We start from the raw sequence: 15,311 nt of genomic DNA on the forward strand, positions 1-15,311 counted from the left end.
CGTAAAGTAACTAGAACGAAGTAAGTAATATATATATATATATATATATATATATATATATATAAATCCTTTAAGCTTGTTATACAATCTGAAATTTTTAAGTGACTAAAAAAAAACAGAAAAAGTAAATGAAAAGAAATGGCAGTATTATGTTCCGAGCCCACAAATTCCTTGTGTGTCCTTAAAGAATCTTATCCCCTCACTGTTGCCCAAGGTTAACGGATAAATTCTTTCCGGTATAGAACGAAACTTCCAACTTAGCGGTAGCGGCACTTCAAACCACTAAGTTATCTGCGAACTCAAAATAATGGTGAAAATAACACGACCTTGACTTACTTTGTTTTGAAAGTAATGATGCAGAAATAAGAAGGAGATGAAGCAGAAGATTTCAGGATGAAAAATTCTGAAGGAATGACTGCTTATTTATAGCCAACGAATTCTGGATTGAAAAGGTGTGGAAGTGGTTGTTCACACTGTAGGTGGCTATTCGTGAAATGCAACCTCTCTTTGGTGGCTATTCGTGAAATGCCACCTCTCTTTGGTGGCTGTTTAATTAACGCGGGAAAATTAAAGACGGAAATTAATTAATTTAATGTTACAAATAACGGTCATTCAAAATACTAATATAAAATATTAATATTTAATTAATTAATTTCATTTTATTGGTCCAAAAAATTAAGTCAATCAATCATATCAATTGACCGAATCCGAAGCCGAAGCCGAGCCGAGCGAGCGACGACGACGACGGCGCGAGGCCCCTTCCTCTTTGCTCCTTTTAAGAGCTTAAGGAAGTGCTTCTATATTTAAACCCAACAAAATACTTGTCTTTAACCAATGAGGGACAAAGTGCAAAAACCAAAGTTGCCTTTTCACCTTCTTTCCTCATTTCCCATTCACACTATCACTTCAACCCCAACAATCCCCCACATGAATGGGGAATGATGAACATGAAAAAAAAAATTTGTGTGATTCGCAACTAAGGACTAATTGCATCGGGATAAGTAGGTTTTCCTTTTGAACTTTCCGTAGTGAGCATATATCGGATATACTCGGTCAATCGGTAGATTTGATATCTTTGAACCGTCGAGCTTTAGTGTATACCTAGACAACATATGTCACACAATTAATCCTTATCCATCTTTTGGTTCTCATTGTTGTGTTCGTTTTAGCCATGAACACCGCCTGGTTTGATAAGTGCATAGAGAATTGGCCTTACAACATTCTCTTCGAAGCGACTTACACTTCACACTTATATAGGTGATTCCTAAACGTGTTATCCCGTAGATACACTATTTGATATACCCCATATCAAACTTAGAAATCATTAAAAAATCCTAACACTTTATCCTTGGTACTGAACATTGTCTGCATCACGAGAATGGACCAAAATTTTATTTGACAATGTTGAACCGTCACTAATGACTTTGTTTGATCTCCTTGAACCTAGATCTTGGGATCTCCAGTCTTCTAGGTAGAGTTACCGCCATAGTGACTTGTCCTCGGCCATAGTCCCATTCCCTTTGATGACTTCTCAACTCCCTCTCTAGTTAGGCCTTTTTGTAAGCGGATCCGCCACATTATCCTTTGATCATACATAATTAATAGTGATAATTCCACTAGAGAGTAGTTGTCTAACGGTATTATGCCTTCATCGAATGTGACGAGATTTCCCGTTATACATAACGCTCCCAGCCCTTCCTATTGCTGCTTGATTGTCGCAATGTATGCATACAGGTGCCAAAGGTTTGGGCCAAAAAGGAATATCTTCTAAGAAATTCCGGATCCATTCAACTTCTTCACCGGCCTTGTCTAAAGCTATAAACTCAGACTCCATTGTAAAGCGAGCGATGCATGTCTGTTTGGACGACTTCCAAGATACTGCTCCCCCACCAATAGTAAAAACGTATCCACTTGTGGATTTTGTTTCCGTTGATCCGGTGATCCAATTTGCATCACTATATCCCTCAATAACTGCGGGATGATTATTGTAATGCACTGCATAGTCTTGAGTATATCTCAAATTCCCAAGACTCGTTTCATTGCTATCCAATGAGCTTGGTTGGGATTACTTGTGTATCGACTAAGCTTGCTTATTGCACAACCTATATCAGGTCGTGTACAATTCATAATGTACATCAAACTTCCCAACACTCGAGCATATTCCAATTGAGATTTTCTTTCACCTTTATTCTTTGCAAGAATATGGTTTAAATCAATTGGCGTTTTTGCTTCTTTAAATTCCAAATATTTGAACTTTTCAAGAACCATTTTAATCTAATGAGATTGAGACAAAGCTAGACCTTGAGGAGTCTGTAGGATCTTGATTCCCAAAATTAAAGTTGCAACTCCTAAGTCTTTCATATCAAATTTACTAGTAAGCATGCGCTTAGTAGCATTTATGTTAGCAATATCGTTACTCATTATCAACATATCATCCACATATAAACAAACAATGACTATTTGATTTGGAGTATTCTTAATGTAAACACATTTGTCACACTCATTGATCTTGAAACCATTTGACAACATTGTTTGGTCAAATTTCGCATGCCATTGTTTTGGTGCTTGTTTTAGTCCGTAAAGTGACTTGACAAGTCGACACACCTTCTTTTCTTTTCCAGGGACTACAAACCCTTCAGGTTGTTCCATATAGATTTCTTCCTCTAAATCCCCATTTAAGAAGGTCGTCTTTACATCCATCTGATGGATTTGAAGGCCATACACGGCAGCTAACGCTATTAACACCCGGATAGATGTAATCCTTGTTATCGGCGAGTATGTGTCAAAGTAATCAAGACCTTCTCGTTGTCTAAACCCTTTAACAACTAATCTTGCCTTATATTTGTCAATAGTACCATCAGCTTTCATTTTCCTTTTGAAAATCCATTTAGAACCCAAAGGTTTATTTCCCGGAGGAAGATCAACCAATTCCCAGGTATGATTACTTAATATGGATTCTATCTCACTATTGACTGCCTCTTTCCAATATTGTGCTTTCGAGGAAGAAATTGCTTCTTTGAACGCTTGAGGCTCATTTTCCAATAAGAATGCCAGAAAATCTGGTCCAAAGGAAGTAGCTATCCTTTGACGTTTACTACGTCTTGGATTTTCTTCATCAAACGTACTTTCCTTTGCTTCTTCCCGAGGTCGCTTAGATTTTTCATTAGACGACTCACATTCCATTTTATACGGATAAATATTCTCAAAAAATTCAGCATTATCCGATTCAATTACCGTATTAATGTGAATGTCGGAATTTTCTGATTTATGAACTAGAAACCGATATGCCTTACTATTTGTTTCATATCCTACGAAAACGCAATCAACGGTTTTTGGTCCAATTTTTACCCTTTTGGGTTTAGGAACTTGCACTTTAGCCAAACACCCCCACACTTTAAAATATTTTAAGTTAGGTTTCCTTCCTTTCCATTTTTCATATGGAATGGATTGTGTTTTGCTATGGGGAACTCAATTCAGTATTTGATTAGCTGTAAGAATAGCTTCCCCCCACAAGTTCTGAGGTAAACCAGAACTTATTAATAAGGCGTTCATCATCTCCTTTAATGTTCTATTCTTTCTTTCTGCAATTCCATTAGATTGCGGTGAGTAAGGGGCAGTTGTTTGGTGAATAATGCCATTTTTCAAACATATTTCTTCAAAAGGAGATTCATATTCCCCGCCTCTATCACTTCTTATCATTTTAATCTTTTTGTTTAATTGCGTTTCAACTTCATTTTTGTATTGCTTGAATGCGTCTATTGCTTCATCTTTACTATTAAGTAAGTAAATATAGCAATATCTAGTACTGTCGTCAATAAAAGTTATGAAATACTTTTTCCCACCGCGAGATGGTATTGACTTCATGTCGCAAATATCCGTGTGAATTAAGTCTAAAGGATTTGAATTCCTTTCAACTGACTTATAAGGATGCTTAACATACTTTGATTCCACACATATTTGACATTTCGAGTTATTGCATTCAAACTTAGGTAATACTTCCAAATTAATCATTTTTCGCAAAGTTTTGAAGTTGACGTGGCCTAAACGTTCATGCCATAAATTATTTGACTCAAGCAAGTAAGAAGAAGCTGAAATTTTATTCATATCAATGGCAATTACATTGAGCTTAAAAAGGCCCTCAGTCAGGTAACCTTTTCCTACATACATTTCATTCTTACTAATTACAACCTTGTCGGAAACAAAAACACACTTAAAGCCATTCTTGACTAGAAGTGATGTTGAGACTAAATTCTTCCGCATTTCAGGAACATGAAGAACATCTTTTAGAGTCACAATCTTTCCCGAAGTCATCTTCAAAGCCACCTTGCCCGTTCCTTCAGTTTTTGCAGTAGCGGAGTTTGCCATAAACATTATTTAATCGGGTCCAGCGGGAGCATATGAAGTAAACAACTCCTTGTTAGCACAAACATGTCGAGTTGCTCCTAAATCAATCCACCATTCTCTAGGATTTCCGACTAGGTTGCATTCTGAAAAAATGGCACATAGGTCGTCTATTTCATCATTCTTCTCAATCATGTTTGCTTGTCTTTTCTTCTTGTCCTTCTTTGGTGCACGACATTCAGTAGCCTTGTGTCCAACCTTTCCACAGTTGTGGCAATTACCTTTGAACTTCTTCTTGCTTGGATAATTCTTTGATCCAGACGACTTCTTTCTCTTTTTACTCGTTGAAGCTTCCTCAATAATATTTGCACCCATTATTGTTGAACTTCCACGATATTTCTTTTCAGCAGCCTTGTTGTCCTCTTCAATCCGTAGACGAACAATAAGGTCTTCAAGCGTCATCTCTTTGCGCTTATGTTTCAAGTAATTCTCAAAGTCCTTCCACAGCAGAGGCAGCTTTTCACTAAATGCCGCAACTTGAAACGCTTCATTTTTGACCATACCTTCAATCATAAATTTATAATTAGTACAATAATTAATATCTTGAATAAAAATATTGACTCGTTTTATACCTTCAGCAAGGAGGTCATGAACAATAACTTGCAATTCTTGGACTTGCGTTATGACAGATTTACCGTCAATCATTTTGAAATCCAGAAATTTGGCGGCCACAAACTTCTTAAGTCCAGCATCTTCAGTCTTGTACTTCTTTTCAAGAGCATTCCATAATTCTCTTGATGTTTTCATGACGCTATAAACGTTGTACAAGCCATCTTCCAGCCCACTTAAAATGTAATTTTTGCACAGAAAATCAGAGTGCTTCCAAGCCTCAGTAACAAGGAAGCGCTCGTTGTCAGGGGTTCCTTCAGGCACGACTGGAACATCCTCTTGAATGAACCTTTGCAGACTTAGAGTGGTTAGATAAAAGAACATCTTTTGCTGCCATCTCTTAAAGTCAACACCAGAAAATTTCCCCGGCTTTTCCGCTGGTGGCATCGCCGTTGCAGGTGCAGTAGGACGGCTAGGACCTGGCATCCCCGAAACTGTGTTAGCAGTAACAGTCACAGCAGGTTCAATTTGTTCCTCTCCATTAGTCATTTCTGTCAATATGACATAAACAGATTTAGTAAATGGTGAAGTATTTAATCCTTCAACCCAAAACAACACAGTGAAGAGATTATTCTTCAAACTGATTAGGAGTAGAAAACCACGAAGGTTTTAGTCTCCTTAGTCACTTCGAAAATCAGAATAGTAAAGATATATATATATAAGACTCTTTAAGCTTGTTAGACAATCAGAAATTTTTAAGTGACTAAAAAACAGGAAAAGTAAATGAACAGAAATGGCAGAATTATGTTCCGAGCCCACAAATTACTTGTGTGTCCTTAAAGAATCTTATCCCCTCACTGTTGCCCAAGGTAAACGGATAAATTCTTCCCAGGATAGAACGGAACTCCCAACTTAGCGGTAGGGCACTTCAAACCACTAAGTTATCAGCGAACTCAAAATAATGGTAAAAATCACACGACCTTGACTTACTTTGTTTTGAAAGTAATGATGCAGAAAGAAGAAGGAGATGAAGCAGAAGATTTCAAGATGAAAAATTCTGAAAGAATGACTGCCTATTTATAACCAACGAATTCTGGATTGAAAGGGTGTGAAAGTGGTTATTCACACTGCAGGTGGCTATTCGTGAAATGCAGCCTCTCTTTGGTGGTTATTTGTGAAATGCCGCCTCTCTTTGGTGGCTGTTNCACTTCGAAAATCAGAATAGTATATATATATATATATATATATATATATATATATATATATAAGATTCTTTAAGCTTGTTATACAATCTGAAATTTTTAAGTGACTAAAAAAATAGAAAAAGTAAATGAACAGAAATGGCAGAATTATGTTCCGAGCCCACAAATTCCTTGTGTGTCCTTAAAGAATCTTATCCCCTCACTATTGCCCAAGGTTAACGTATAAATTCTTCCCAGGATAGAACGGAACTTCCAACTTAGCGGTAGCGGCACTTCAAACCACTAAGTTATCAGCGAACTCAAAATAATGGTGAAAATCACACGACCTTGACTTACTTTGTTTTGAAAGTAATGATGCAGAAAGAAGAAGGAGATGAAGCAGAAGATTTCAGGATGAAAAATTCTGAAGGAATGACTTCTTATTTATAGCCAACGAATTCTGGATTGAAAGGGTGTGAAAATGGCTGTTCACACTGCAGGTGGCTATTCGTGAAATGCAGCCTCTCTTTGGTGCCTATTCGTGAAATGCCACCTCTCTTTGGTGGCTGTTTAATTAACGCGGGAAAATTAAAGACGAAAATTAATTAATTTAACACTACAAATAACGGTCATTCAAAATATTAATATAAAATATTAATATTTAATTAATTAATTTCATTTTATTGGTCCAAAAAATTAAGTCAATCAATCATATCAATTGACCGAATCCGAAGCCGAAAGCCGAAGCTGAGCCGAGCGAGCGACGACGACGACGGCGCGAGGCCCCTTCCTCTTAGCTCCTTTTAAGAGCTTAAGGAAGTGCTTCTATATTTAAACCCAACAAAATACTTGTCTTTAACCAACGAGGGACAAAGTGCAAAAGCCAAATTTGCCTTTTCACCTTCTTTCCTCATTTCCCATTCACACTACCACTTCAACCCCAACAAATATGTTACCATGTATAATACGTAGGATTTAATTCAAATATATAGATTGTCAAATTAATGAAATCTCACATATTAATACAATTTTACGTATGTTTACCTCGAAAATACGAGTAACAATCAAATTTGATTTGTGGTTTTAAAGATATGTGATTAGATTCAATACCAATTAATAATCAAGAAAAATGAAGTAGAAGTGGAAGAAATAAGTGAATCAAACCAATGTAACACAGTTGCAGTGACCTCGAGCTTAGTGTCCTCGAGGTGGGCTTAGAACAATAGGAACAATTAAGCAAGAAAAGTAAAGTAAGAACAGTAGGCAAAAAGTAGAGAGTATATTCTTTTCTCAATGATTAGATGATGTTACAAATGATTGGGGTCCTCTTTATATAATAGGGAACCCGTAAACTAAGGTATATTTCTATTTACTGTAAGGAATATTCTGGTACAGCTGTCTAACCGCCTTGTACGGAATAGTACAATCCTATTCCGGGATTTGCGCCGTGATCTTGGGGACGTGGCAGGAATCTAGCCCATTCTGTTACAAGTCCATAACGGTACTATTTCGGGGTCGAACATACTCGACCTCGGTATGAATCGTGCTCTACCTTCGAACTCGGGTCTGGTCCCACGAGCTCGAACTCGACCTTACCTGAACTCGGACTTTAGACGATCTCTCGAGCATATAGATCGAAGTCATATGATCTCGACCGTATATAGATAGTCCCCGCGTTTCTTAGAGTAAGACGATAAGAAACAATTTGAACCTCGTTTTCCAGGAGTCTTTAGTGATGACGTCGTTTCGGTGACGTATGCGCTCGAAGTGACCAAACCGTCCCGTCGATTCGCTTCCCCAAAACATTAAATGTACGCCAGTGCTGGTCGGCCATTAGCGTCGTCGAACCGTCGTCACCTTTCAATAAATATGGGGCAACTTCTTCAAATGATGGACTTTACTCTTTCATCACTTTCGCTCTGATTCTTCTTCATTTCTTTCCCTAATCATCTGCTTCCACCGCCCCTTTGAGTGTCGGAAAACGCCAAGTCCCCGTGAAACACCACTTTTTTTTTGCTACGGTATGTATTCTTTAGCTTAAAATCATGGCTAAAACTTCCAAAACGGTCCCCAAAAAAGAAAAGCGTCATCTTATTCTTGCTCTCAGCCGGCCAAACCGATGGTGCCACCGACTCTTTAAGAAATCACCCCGGCCCTTACGTGATTAAGAAGGACTTCAGTATTGAAAATCCCCCGATGTCCTAAGCCGATGTGAGCATGCATCTCGATATCTTAGTTTGATATCGGAAAAGATCCTCAAAGCAATAAAGAGGGACTGCGCTTGGGGAGACGAGGTCCTGGTTCTGATCCCGAGCCCCGAGGAAAGCATTACTACCCCACATGGAGGGGTTTTTAAGTGTTTACACTTACCCCTTCACACTGGGTCCCCTCGATTCGGTTGTGATCGACTTCTGCAAAACATACGAAGTCATCCTCGGCCAGATTCACCCCTCATTTTGGCATATCATGATCATGTTGCGCTACTTTTTCGAAAAGGCCGAGGGGTTGGAATTCACCCTCAACCACCTAATTCGATTGTATCGGCCCCATCTGTTTCGAGGGCTTATCAAGCTGCAACATCAAACAAAAAAAGCCTTCTTTGCCAGTAACGACGAAACGAAAGATCGAGGCTGGATGAGCCAGTTTGTCAGAGTAAGGACTTCGGATGTCATCCCTAGGGATAAAATGTCGTTCGAGAGATGGAATTTTAATTGTAAGCGGAGTTCTTTTTTCAAGTATCTACTCATATTTAGCTTTCACGCCTTTTAATGCCTTTATCCTTTCTGCAGTCACTGCCTGGGCGCCTCACGCGGTCCCCGACCTCGAGGATTGGGTCCAAAAGTTAGCTGCTACCTCTTCCTATGATGAACGCAAATGGCGTGAATTATCGAGGGGCAAGTGGGAGGCCAAACATCATGGTAAATTCCATTTCCAAGTCCCAGATATGTTTCATTCGCTGGTGGTGTCAACTTATTTAGGTTATTTGTGCAGGCATCGGAGATGTATCCGAAATGAGGCCAGCTCCGCCCCGGGAGAAGACTGTGTCCTCAACCCCGAAATTGGAGAAAGACAACAAAAGAAAAAGGGCTTTGAAGCCTAAAGATTCCCAGGACGAGGCGGTACCTGCCCAGAAGCCGAGGAGAGGACTCATTCAAGTGGACTTGGATTCAGCCATCCAATACCTGGAGGATGAAGAGAACGATGGGGGAGATTCGACGTTGGTACCTCGAACCAGGAAACCTATCACAGCCGTCAATGCCTCTAAACATGATGCCTTGACACTAGATGAAGGGACTCCGAATAGAGACTTAGAAAAATCCCTCGAGTCCCCCGAGATCGAGATTGTACCTCCTTATTAAACAAATATACCGAAGGGGACAAGCCCAGCTTACTTCGAAGAGACAATAAAGGATTCACGGGCTTTGCAAACACCTGATCCGAGCAAGATCCTCGAAGAAAACCCTTTTCGGGATTGTTTCACTGGGGTTGGCGACGTTGCTGACCTTAACGGTGTATCCACCCTTTTCTAGGAGGCTCAGCGTCTTCATTCTCAGGTAAATATAACTTTCATTGTCATAACTTCCTCTTCCATTCCTTTCCTTTGGCTGACACATCTTCATCTTGTGTATAGGCCATCGCCAAGTTTAGAGTTGAGCTGAGCCAATGTGAGGCCGAGCTCAGGAGGGTTTCAGATGAAGAGAAAGCCCTGAGGCTCCTCTGTGGCCAGAAGGAGGAGGAGCTTAAGGACCTTCGGGCTGAGTTGGCCAAGGCTCGAAAAAATGAGACCGAGCTGGATGAGCAGGTAACTATGATTTTAACAGAGTATGGTCTTCTTGGCCTTACTTTGGAGGCTAATACTTCGATGTCTCAGCTGCATCAGAAGTTGGAGATTATTGGGCAGCTTCGGAGTGAGGTTGATCAAGTTAAGGCTGACTGCCATAGGTGAAAAAATAACACTGATCAGCTCGCTGCCGATAAGGAAGTTGTTTCAGTCCAACTGACCTCGGCTGAAACTCAACTCCAAGGTATTAAAGCGAAGGGTCTGGCCCAGTCCAGGAAAATCGAGGAGTTAGATGTCACGCCGCAAACCTGGGCCTGGACGTAACACGGCACTCGGTGCCTGACTACATGTGACCGAGCGAACCAACTGGCTGGCTGAATCAACATGTGGTATCATAACATACTGAATGCGGAAGATAAACTAACACATGCTGATATACTGAAAGTCTGGATGATGTAAATCGAAATACGGAAATACTAATACAATTCTGAAACATATTTGTAGCCAACATAGCTTAATATGAAAAGCCTGTGACTCTGTCTAACTGTTACTCTAGTCTATGAAGCCTCTAATGAAGTACTGAAAACACTGACTGCCTGTAAATACTGAAAGACTGTAAAGTAATGATAATGCCCCGAAAGAACTGGGGATCACCAAACAGCTGGTACGAGAATCCTAGCGCTCTGAATCATCAACCTGTAAATCATTACCTGCATTGTGAGATGCAGGCCCCCGACAAAAGGGACGTCAGTACATTTGAATTGTACGGGTATGTAAAGCAACTGAAAGAAAGAATTATAAATGGTGAAACTGAAACTAAGCTGATAACTGAAATGATAACTATTGAAACTGAAACTGAAGTGAGAACTGGTAACTGAACTGATAACTGAAAAGATAATTGATAACTGATAACTGAACTGATAACTGAAAAGATAACTGAACTGATAACTGATAACTGAAATGATAGCTGAACTGATAACCGATAACTGAAATGATAACTGATAAGTGAAATGATAACTGATAACTGATAACCGAAGTGAATAAAGGAAGTAAGGATATGAATACTCCCTCTTCTGAATGATGAACAACCTGTTTATCTGAATAAGCTACAGCCTCGGGCCCAATATATATGTGCACAATCTACGGCCTCAGGCCCAAGTATACGTATACATAACTACGACCTCAGGCCCAAAAATGCATCAAGCATAAACTACGTCCTCAGGCCCAAACATGAATAAAGCATAAACTACGGCCTCAGGCCCAAGTATGCATAAAGCATATAAACTACGACCTCAGGCCCAAATACAGGTGTTCAACATTTAGGAATTTAAAGTCAGAAACTGAGAATCATATTGCAATACATGATAGTGAAATACTGAATCACATTGAGTTACATGATACTGGAATACTGGATCATACTGGGTTACATAATACTGACATATTGAATGGGACTAGACTGAGACATGTATTCTTGAACTGATTATGAATACTGAAATTTCAACTGTATATGACATACTGAGTAATCTATACTAAGACTCGGGGGCATCAAACCAGTCTATATTGAATACGCACTGCGCTCAACAACGTTCACAATGAAAGTCATGAGCGAGTTATGAAGCTAGAGAAATAGAAGTTCTACAACTATTCAAGGAACTAGGCTTAACTATATTTCTGAGGCAATTGGTAACGTCGTAAAAGAAACTTAGTGTAGGGAGAGATCATTAAAAAAACATAGAGAGTTAGCCTCACATACCTTAACTTCCTGCTCTTGAGCGTAATACAACATTCGCCAACCCTTTCAACTTTAATCTATATCAATACAAGTCAAAGGGATCCCAAATTAGCAACAATAGTCATGTTTTGGTCACTTAGGTATTTTATCAAACACTTGGTGGCATAAAGCTTCATAGCCCTTATTAATGGTGTCTCTACACCCAATAACCCGTTCTTTTGCTCCTAGATATATTCTAAAGTCTCATAATGGTTATATTCAACATTATTCTTTATCACCCATAAGGTAATCAACACCCCTAACCAATAATAACCAATCAACAACCCAAACCTATCGTCGTTCATACTTTTCTATCAAACCCATCAACTCATATCTCATGAAATAGAGTCTATAACCATTAATTCAATGATAGAATCAATTAGAGGGTGAAGATATTACCTTTTTGACGTTCAATCTTCTTGAATTTGAGTTCTAGGGTTTCTTCTCTCAACAATGGTGTCCTAATCGAATATCTAATGATATGGAGGGTTTACCCATGTTAATAAGATGTTGGGAAATTGAAATTAACTTAGAATCACCATTAAAACTTACCTTGGGTGGTGGAAGGACCCTTACGGAGTTAGGTTTTTGAGAGTTCTCCTTTGTAGAGCAAGTCTTTATGTTTTGGGGATGTGGGGGACGGAGTAGAACCTTAGAATAACCCCCCCACTAGCGCCCCCACGCACCTGGAGGCCCAACCCGCGCTACTGGCCGCGCTAAATAGCCAGAACGAAACCCCATGAGCGCGGACGCGCTAGTCTCGCGCTAGTGGGCGCGCATATGGCGTTGTGTTCTATAAAACGCGCATAACATTTTTGCACAAATATTCGTTCGGGCTCCATAATATATCGTTGGAAAGCTATTTCAAAGGCCTACAACTTTCGTACTTCGAGTTTTCCCAAATTCCTTACACATATTCAATAAACACTGATGGAATACAGACCTTCTGCAAACTTAGTCGATTTTGTCAAATCTTATGCACCTCACTTTCCATCTTGATTTTTAAACAACTATTTTCACCCATCATCTCGATGGGGCTTCACATGCTCAAAAAATATCCTTGCTACTCCTTTAACTCATTCATACCTAAGCCGAATATGCGGGTGTTACATTATCTCCCCCTTGGGATCATTCGTCCTCGAATGATTGTCTTGACTGTAACTTCTACTAACTCCGGACCTTAAATGAGTCTGGTGAAAACATGAACTTTCATTAACACTTGTATGCTAAACTGAATGAATACATAATTACTGAACTGAATTACTACTGCATTGATTGAATATTAGTCCGCCATGGATACGTGAATACTGAACTAACATGGATACATGAATATTGAACTGGCACGAATATTTGAGTAGTCTGAGTACTAAGATGGAATGAATGTCCAAGTATTGGACTAACATGAGTAGCTGAGTATTGAGCTGACATGAGTATCTGAGTACTGAACTGACATGAATATCTGAGTACTGAACTGACATGAGTATTTGAGTACTGAACTGACATGAATATCTGAGTACTGAACTGACATGAGTATCTGAGTACTGGAAAATTGAATGTTATAACATGACAAGTGAAATACTAGTTGTACCACCACTAATTCTGGTGGCAACTCCAACTCATAAGCTAATTGACCGATCCTTCGCAAGATTCTATACGGCCCAATATAGTAGGGACTATGCTTTCCCTTCTTCCCAAATCTCATAATGCTTTTCATAAGCGAAAGTTTCAGAAATACCTAATCATTGTTGATACCCAATTTTTTCCTACATATTTTTATACTCAAAATATTCTCAAAATAGCATGTACATGCATATATAAGCATGCCCAAAAGTTTTGGTATTTTTTCTTTATTTTTAAAGATTTTAAAATCAATTTATTGTCTATTTTAATGGTACAAAATTCAATAATTATTCCCAAACTGGCATTTTAGGTGAATAATTTATTTTTATTCTCATATTTACACCAAGATATAATTAAGGTAATTTTTTGCATATTTTTACACATTTGTTTGGTATTTTTTAAGCTAAATTGCATATAATTGTAATTATAGCCTATTTTACAATTAACAGCATTTTACAATACTCATATGCTATTAACTAGTCTAGTATCTTTAATTTTCTTTAAAATCATTTTACTATTTTATAAAATAATAAAAAAGGAAAAATTGGTTATTTAGCAAACAACCCTTTATTATTTCAATTCTAGCCAAATTGGCCACACCCACTATCAGATTCAAATGGCCCAATATCCTAATTAAACTAACCCAGCCCAATCCCTAATATAACCCGGTTCAACCCCGTTTTAATCTGAGTCATTGATCAAATGAGATCAACGGCCCAGATCCATTTGCCTTAATTAAGTCTAAATTACCCCCCCAGACCCCTCATTTCTACGAGACGGTCTCTCTCTCTCTATCTCGTCTCTTCCTCTCCCTTCTCTCTAGAACCTTCTAGTTCTTTCTTCTTCGCCTCTCCGGCCATCTCCGACCGCCTCCCTTCAACCCCAAGGCTCCGATGGGCCTCTCGTTGTCCTGTTCAACATCTCTAGGACCTTCAAGGCCTATGGACCTTGGTGATTCAGACCTAGGGTTCCTTGTTCTGCTACCTGTGAGTTCTCCGGTGTAATTTCAGGCGAAATCACACCCTATATGTCACGATCTCTGAAGTGTTAACATGTTCTCTCCACTTCTATTACCGGGTTCCCCCCCCCCCCCTTTTTTGAAACCCTAACCCTCTCCTGAATCTCTCAAAAGAGTGTTATTTTCATGCTATTTTCATATTTTCTGTATGTTCTGCTTATTCTCGAGTTTCTTCTGAAAGATTCTCTACTTTGAACCATTTTTACTTTCTTTGAAAATTTAGGGTTTCTTGGATTTCTTTTACGCATATTTCGACCAATTTTCTTTATGATTAAAACCTTTTCCTTATTTATTCTGACCGATTTCTATGCTCTTACTGTTCTTTAGTTTGACTCTGCTAAAAACCCTAATTTCTAAAAAAAATGTTTCTTTGTTTGATTATGTGTGTTAGCATGCTTCTTTGCTTCGATTATATGTGTTAGCCTAATTTCCTTTGCCTTGTCTCTATGTGTTAGCATGTTTCTTCGTTTGATTATGTGTGATAGCCTGATTTTCCTTACTTTGGGGCTGTCTGCTAGCCTATTTACTTGATTCTTGTTAATGTCTCATGGTCACCATGCTTCGAATATGTCCTGCTGAATCTTAACCTGTTTTCACTATCTCTGAGTGGTTGTGTTTGTTCATTTCTTGTTCCCTTATGTCTATATGGCAGATTTTGTTTGTTACTCTTGTTCATTCACCTCTATTTATACGTTGAGAATGCAGAATCATGACTTCGCATGATTGATTCTGATTTTCTTTGATTGATTGGTAATTCAAAAACTTTCCTTCAAAACCCTAGCATTCTACTCGCCTGTTTTAAATTAACCGATCTTTGTTACTTATTTGCTATGGTGCTCTATTCTACCTAGCCTTTCCTTAATTGTAATTTTCCTGAATTTGGTCTTAATTGGTTGCTATATGCATACTGAACCTTGACTCATTCCTTATTTAACCCTGCCCTGATTTTTCTACTTGCCTTGTATGTTGCTGAATCTTTTCGTTTGATTT

The 15,311-nt window shown here is 38.7% G+C and overlaps 1 protein-coding gene across 1 annotated transcript; it reads right to left on the reverse strand.

Moving 5' to 3' along the window:
• Positions 4,375-5,499, reverse strand: LOC109231521. Its single transcript, XM_019397181.1, has 3 exons — positions 4,974-5,499; positions 4,623-4,904; positions 4,375-4,487 (listed from the first exon to the last, which is right to left on the reverse strand). Exons 1-3 carry the CDS (start codon positions 5,497-5,499, stop codon positions 4,375-4,377), a joined length of 921 nt encoding a protein of 306 aa, XP_019252726.1.

Source organism: Nicotiana attenuata, chromosome 8 (assembly GCF_001879085.1).
Source record: "Nicotiana attenuata strain UT chromosome 8, NIATTr2, whole genome shotgun sequence".
NCBI classification, from domain to species: domain Eukaryota; kingdom Viridiplantae; phylum Streptophyta; class Magnoliopsida; order Solanales; family Solanaceae; genus Nicotiana; species Nicotiana attenuata.

Coding starts and splice junctions, on each gene's coding strand:
- LOC109231521 (XM_019397181.1), bottom strand. CDS start 5,499: ATGACTAATGGAGAGGAACAAATTGAACCTGCTGTGACTGTTACTGCT. Junction 4,905..4,973: donor TCATGACCTCCTTGCTGAAG/GTATAAAACGAG, acceptor TTATGATTGAAG/GTATGGTCAAAAATGAAGCG. Junction 4,488..4,622: donor AAGCAAGAAGAAGTTCAAAG/GTAATTGCCACA, acceptor CCATTTTTTCAG/AATGCAACCTAGTCGGAAAT.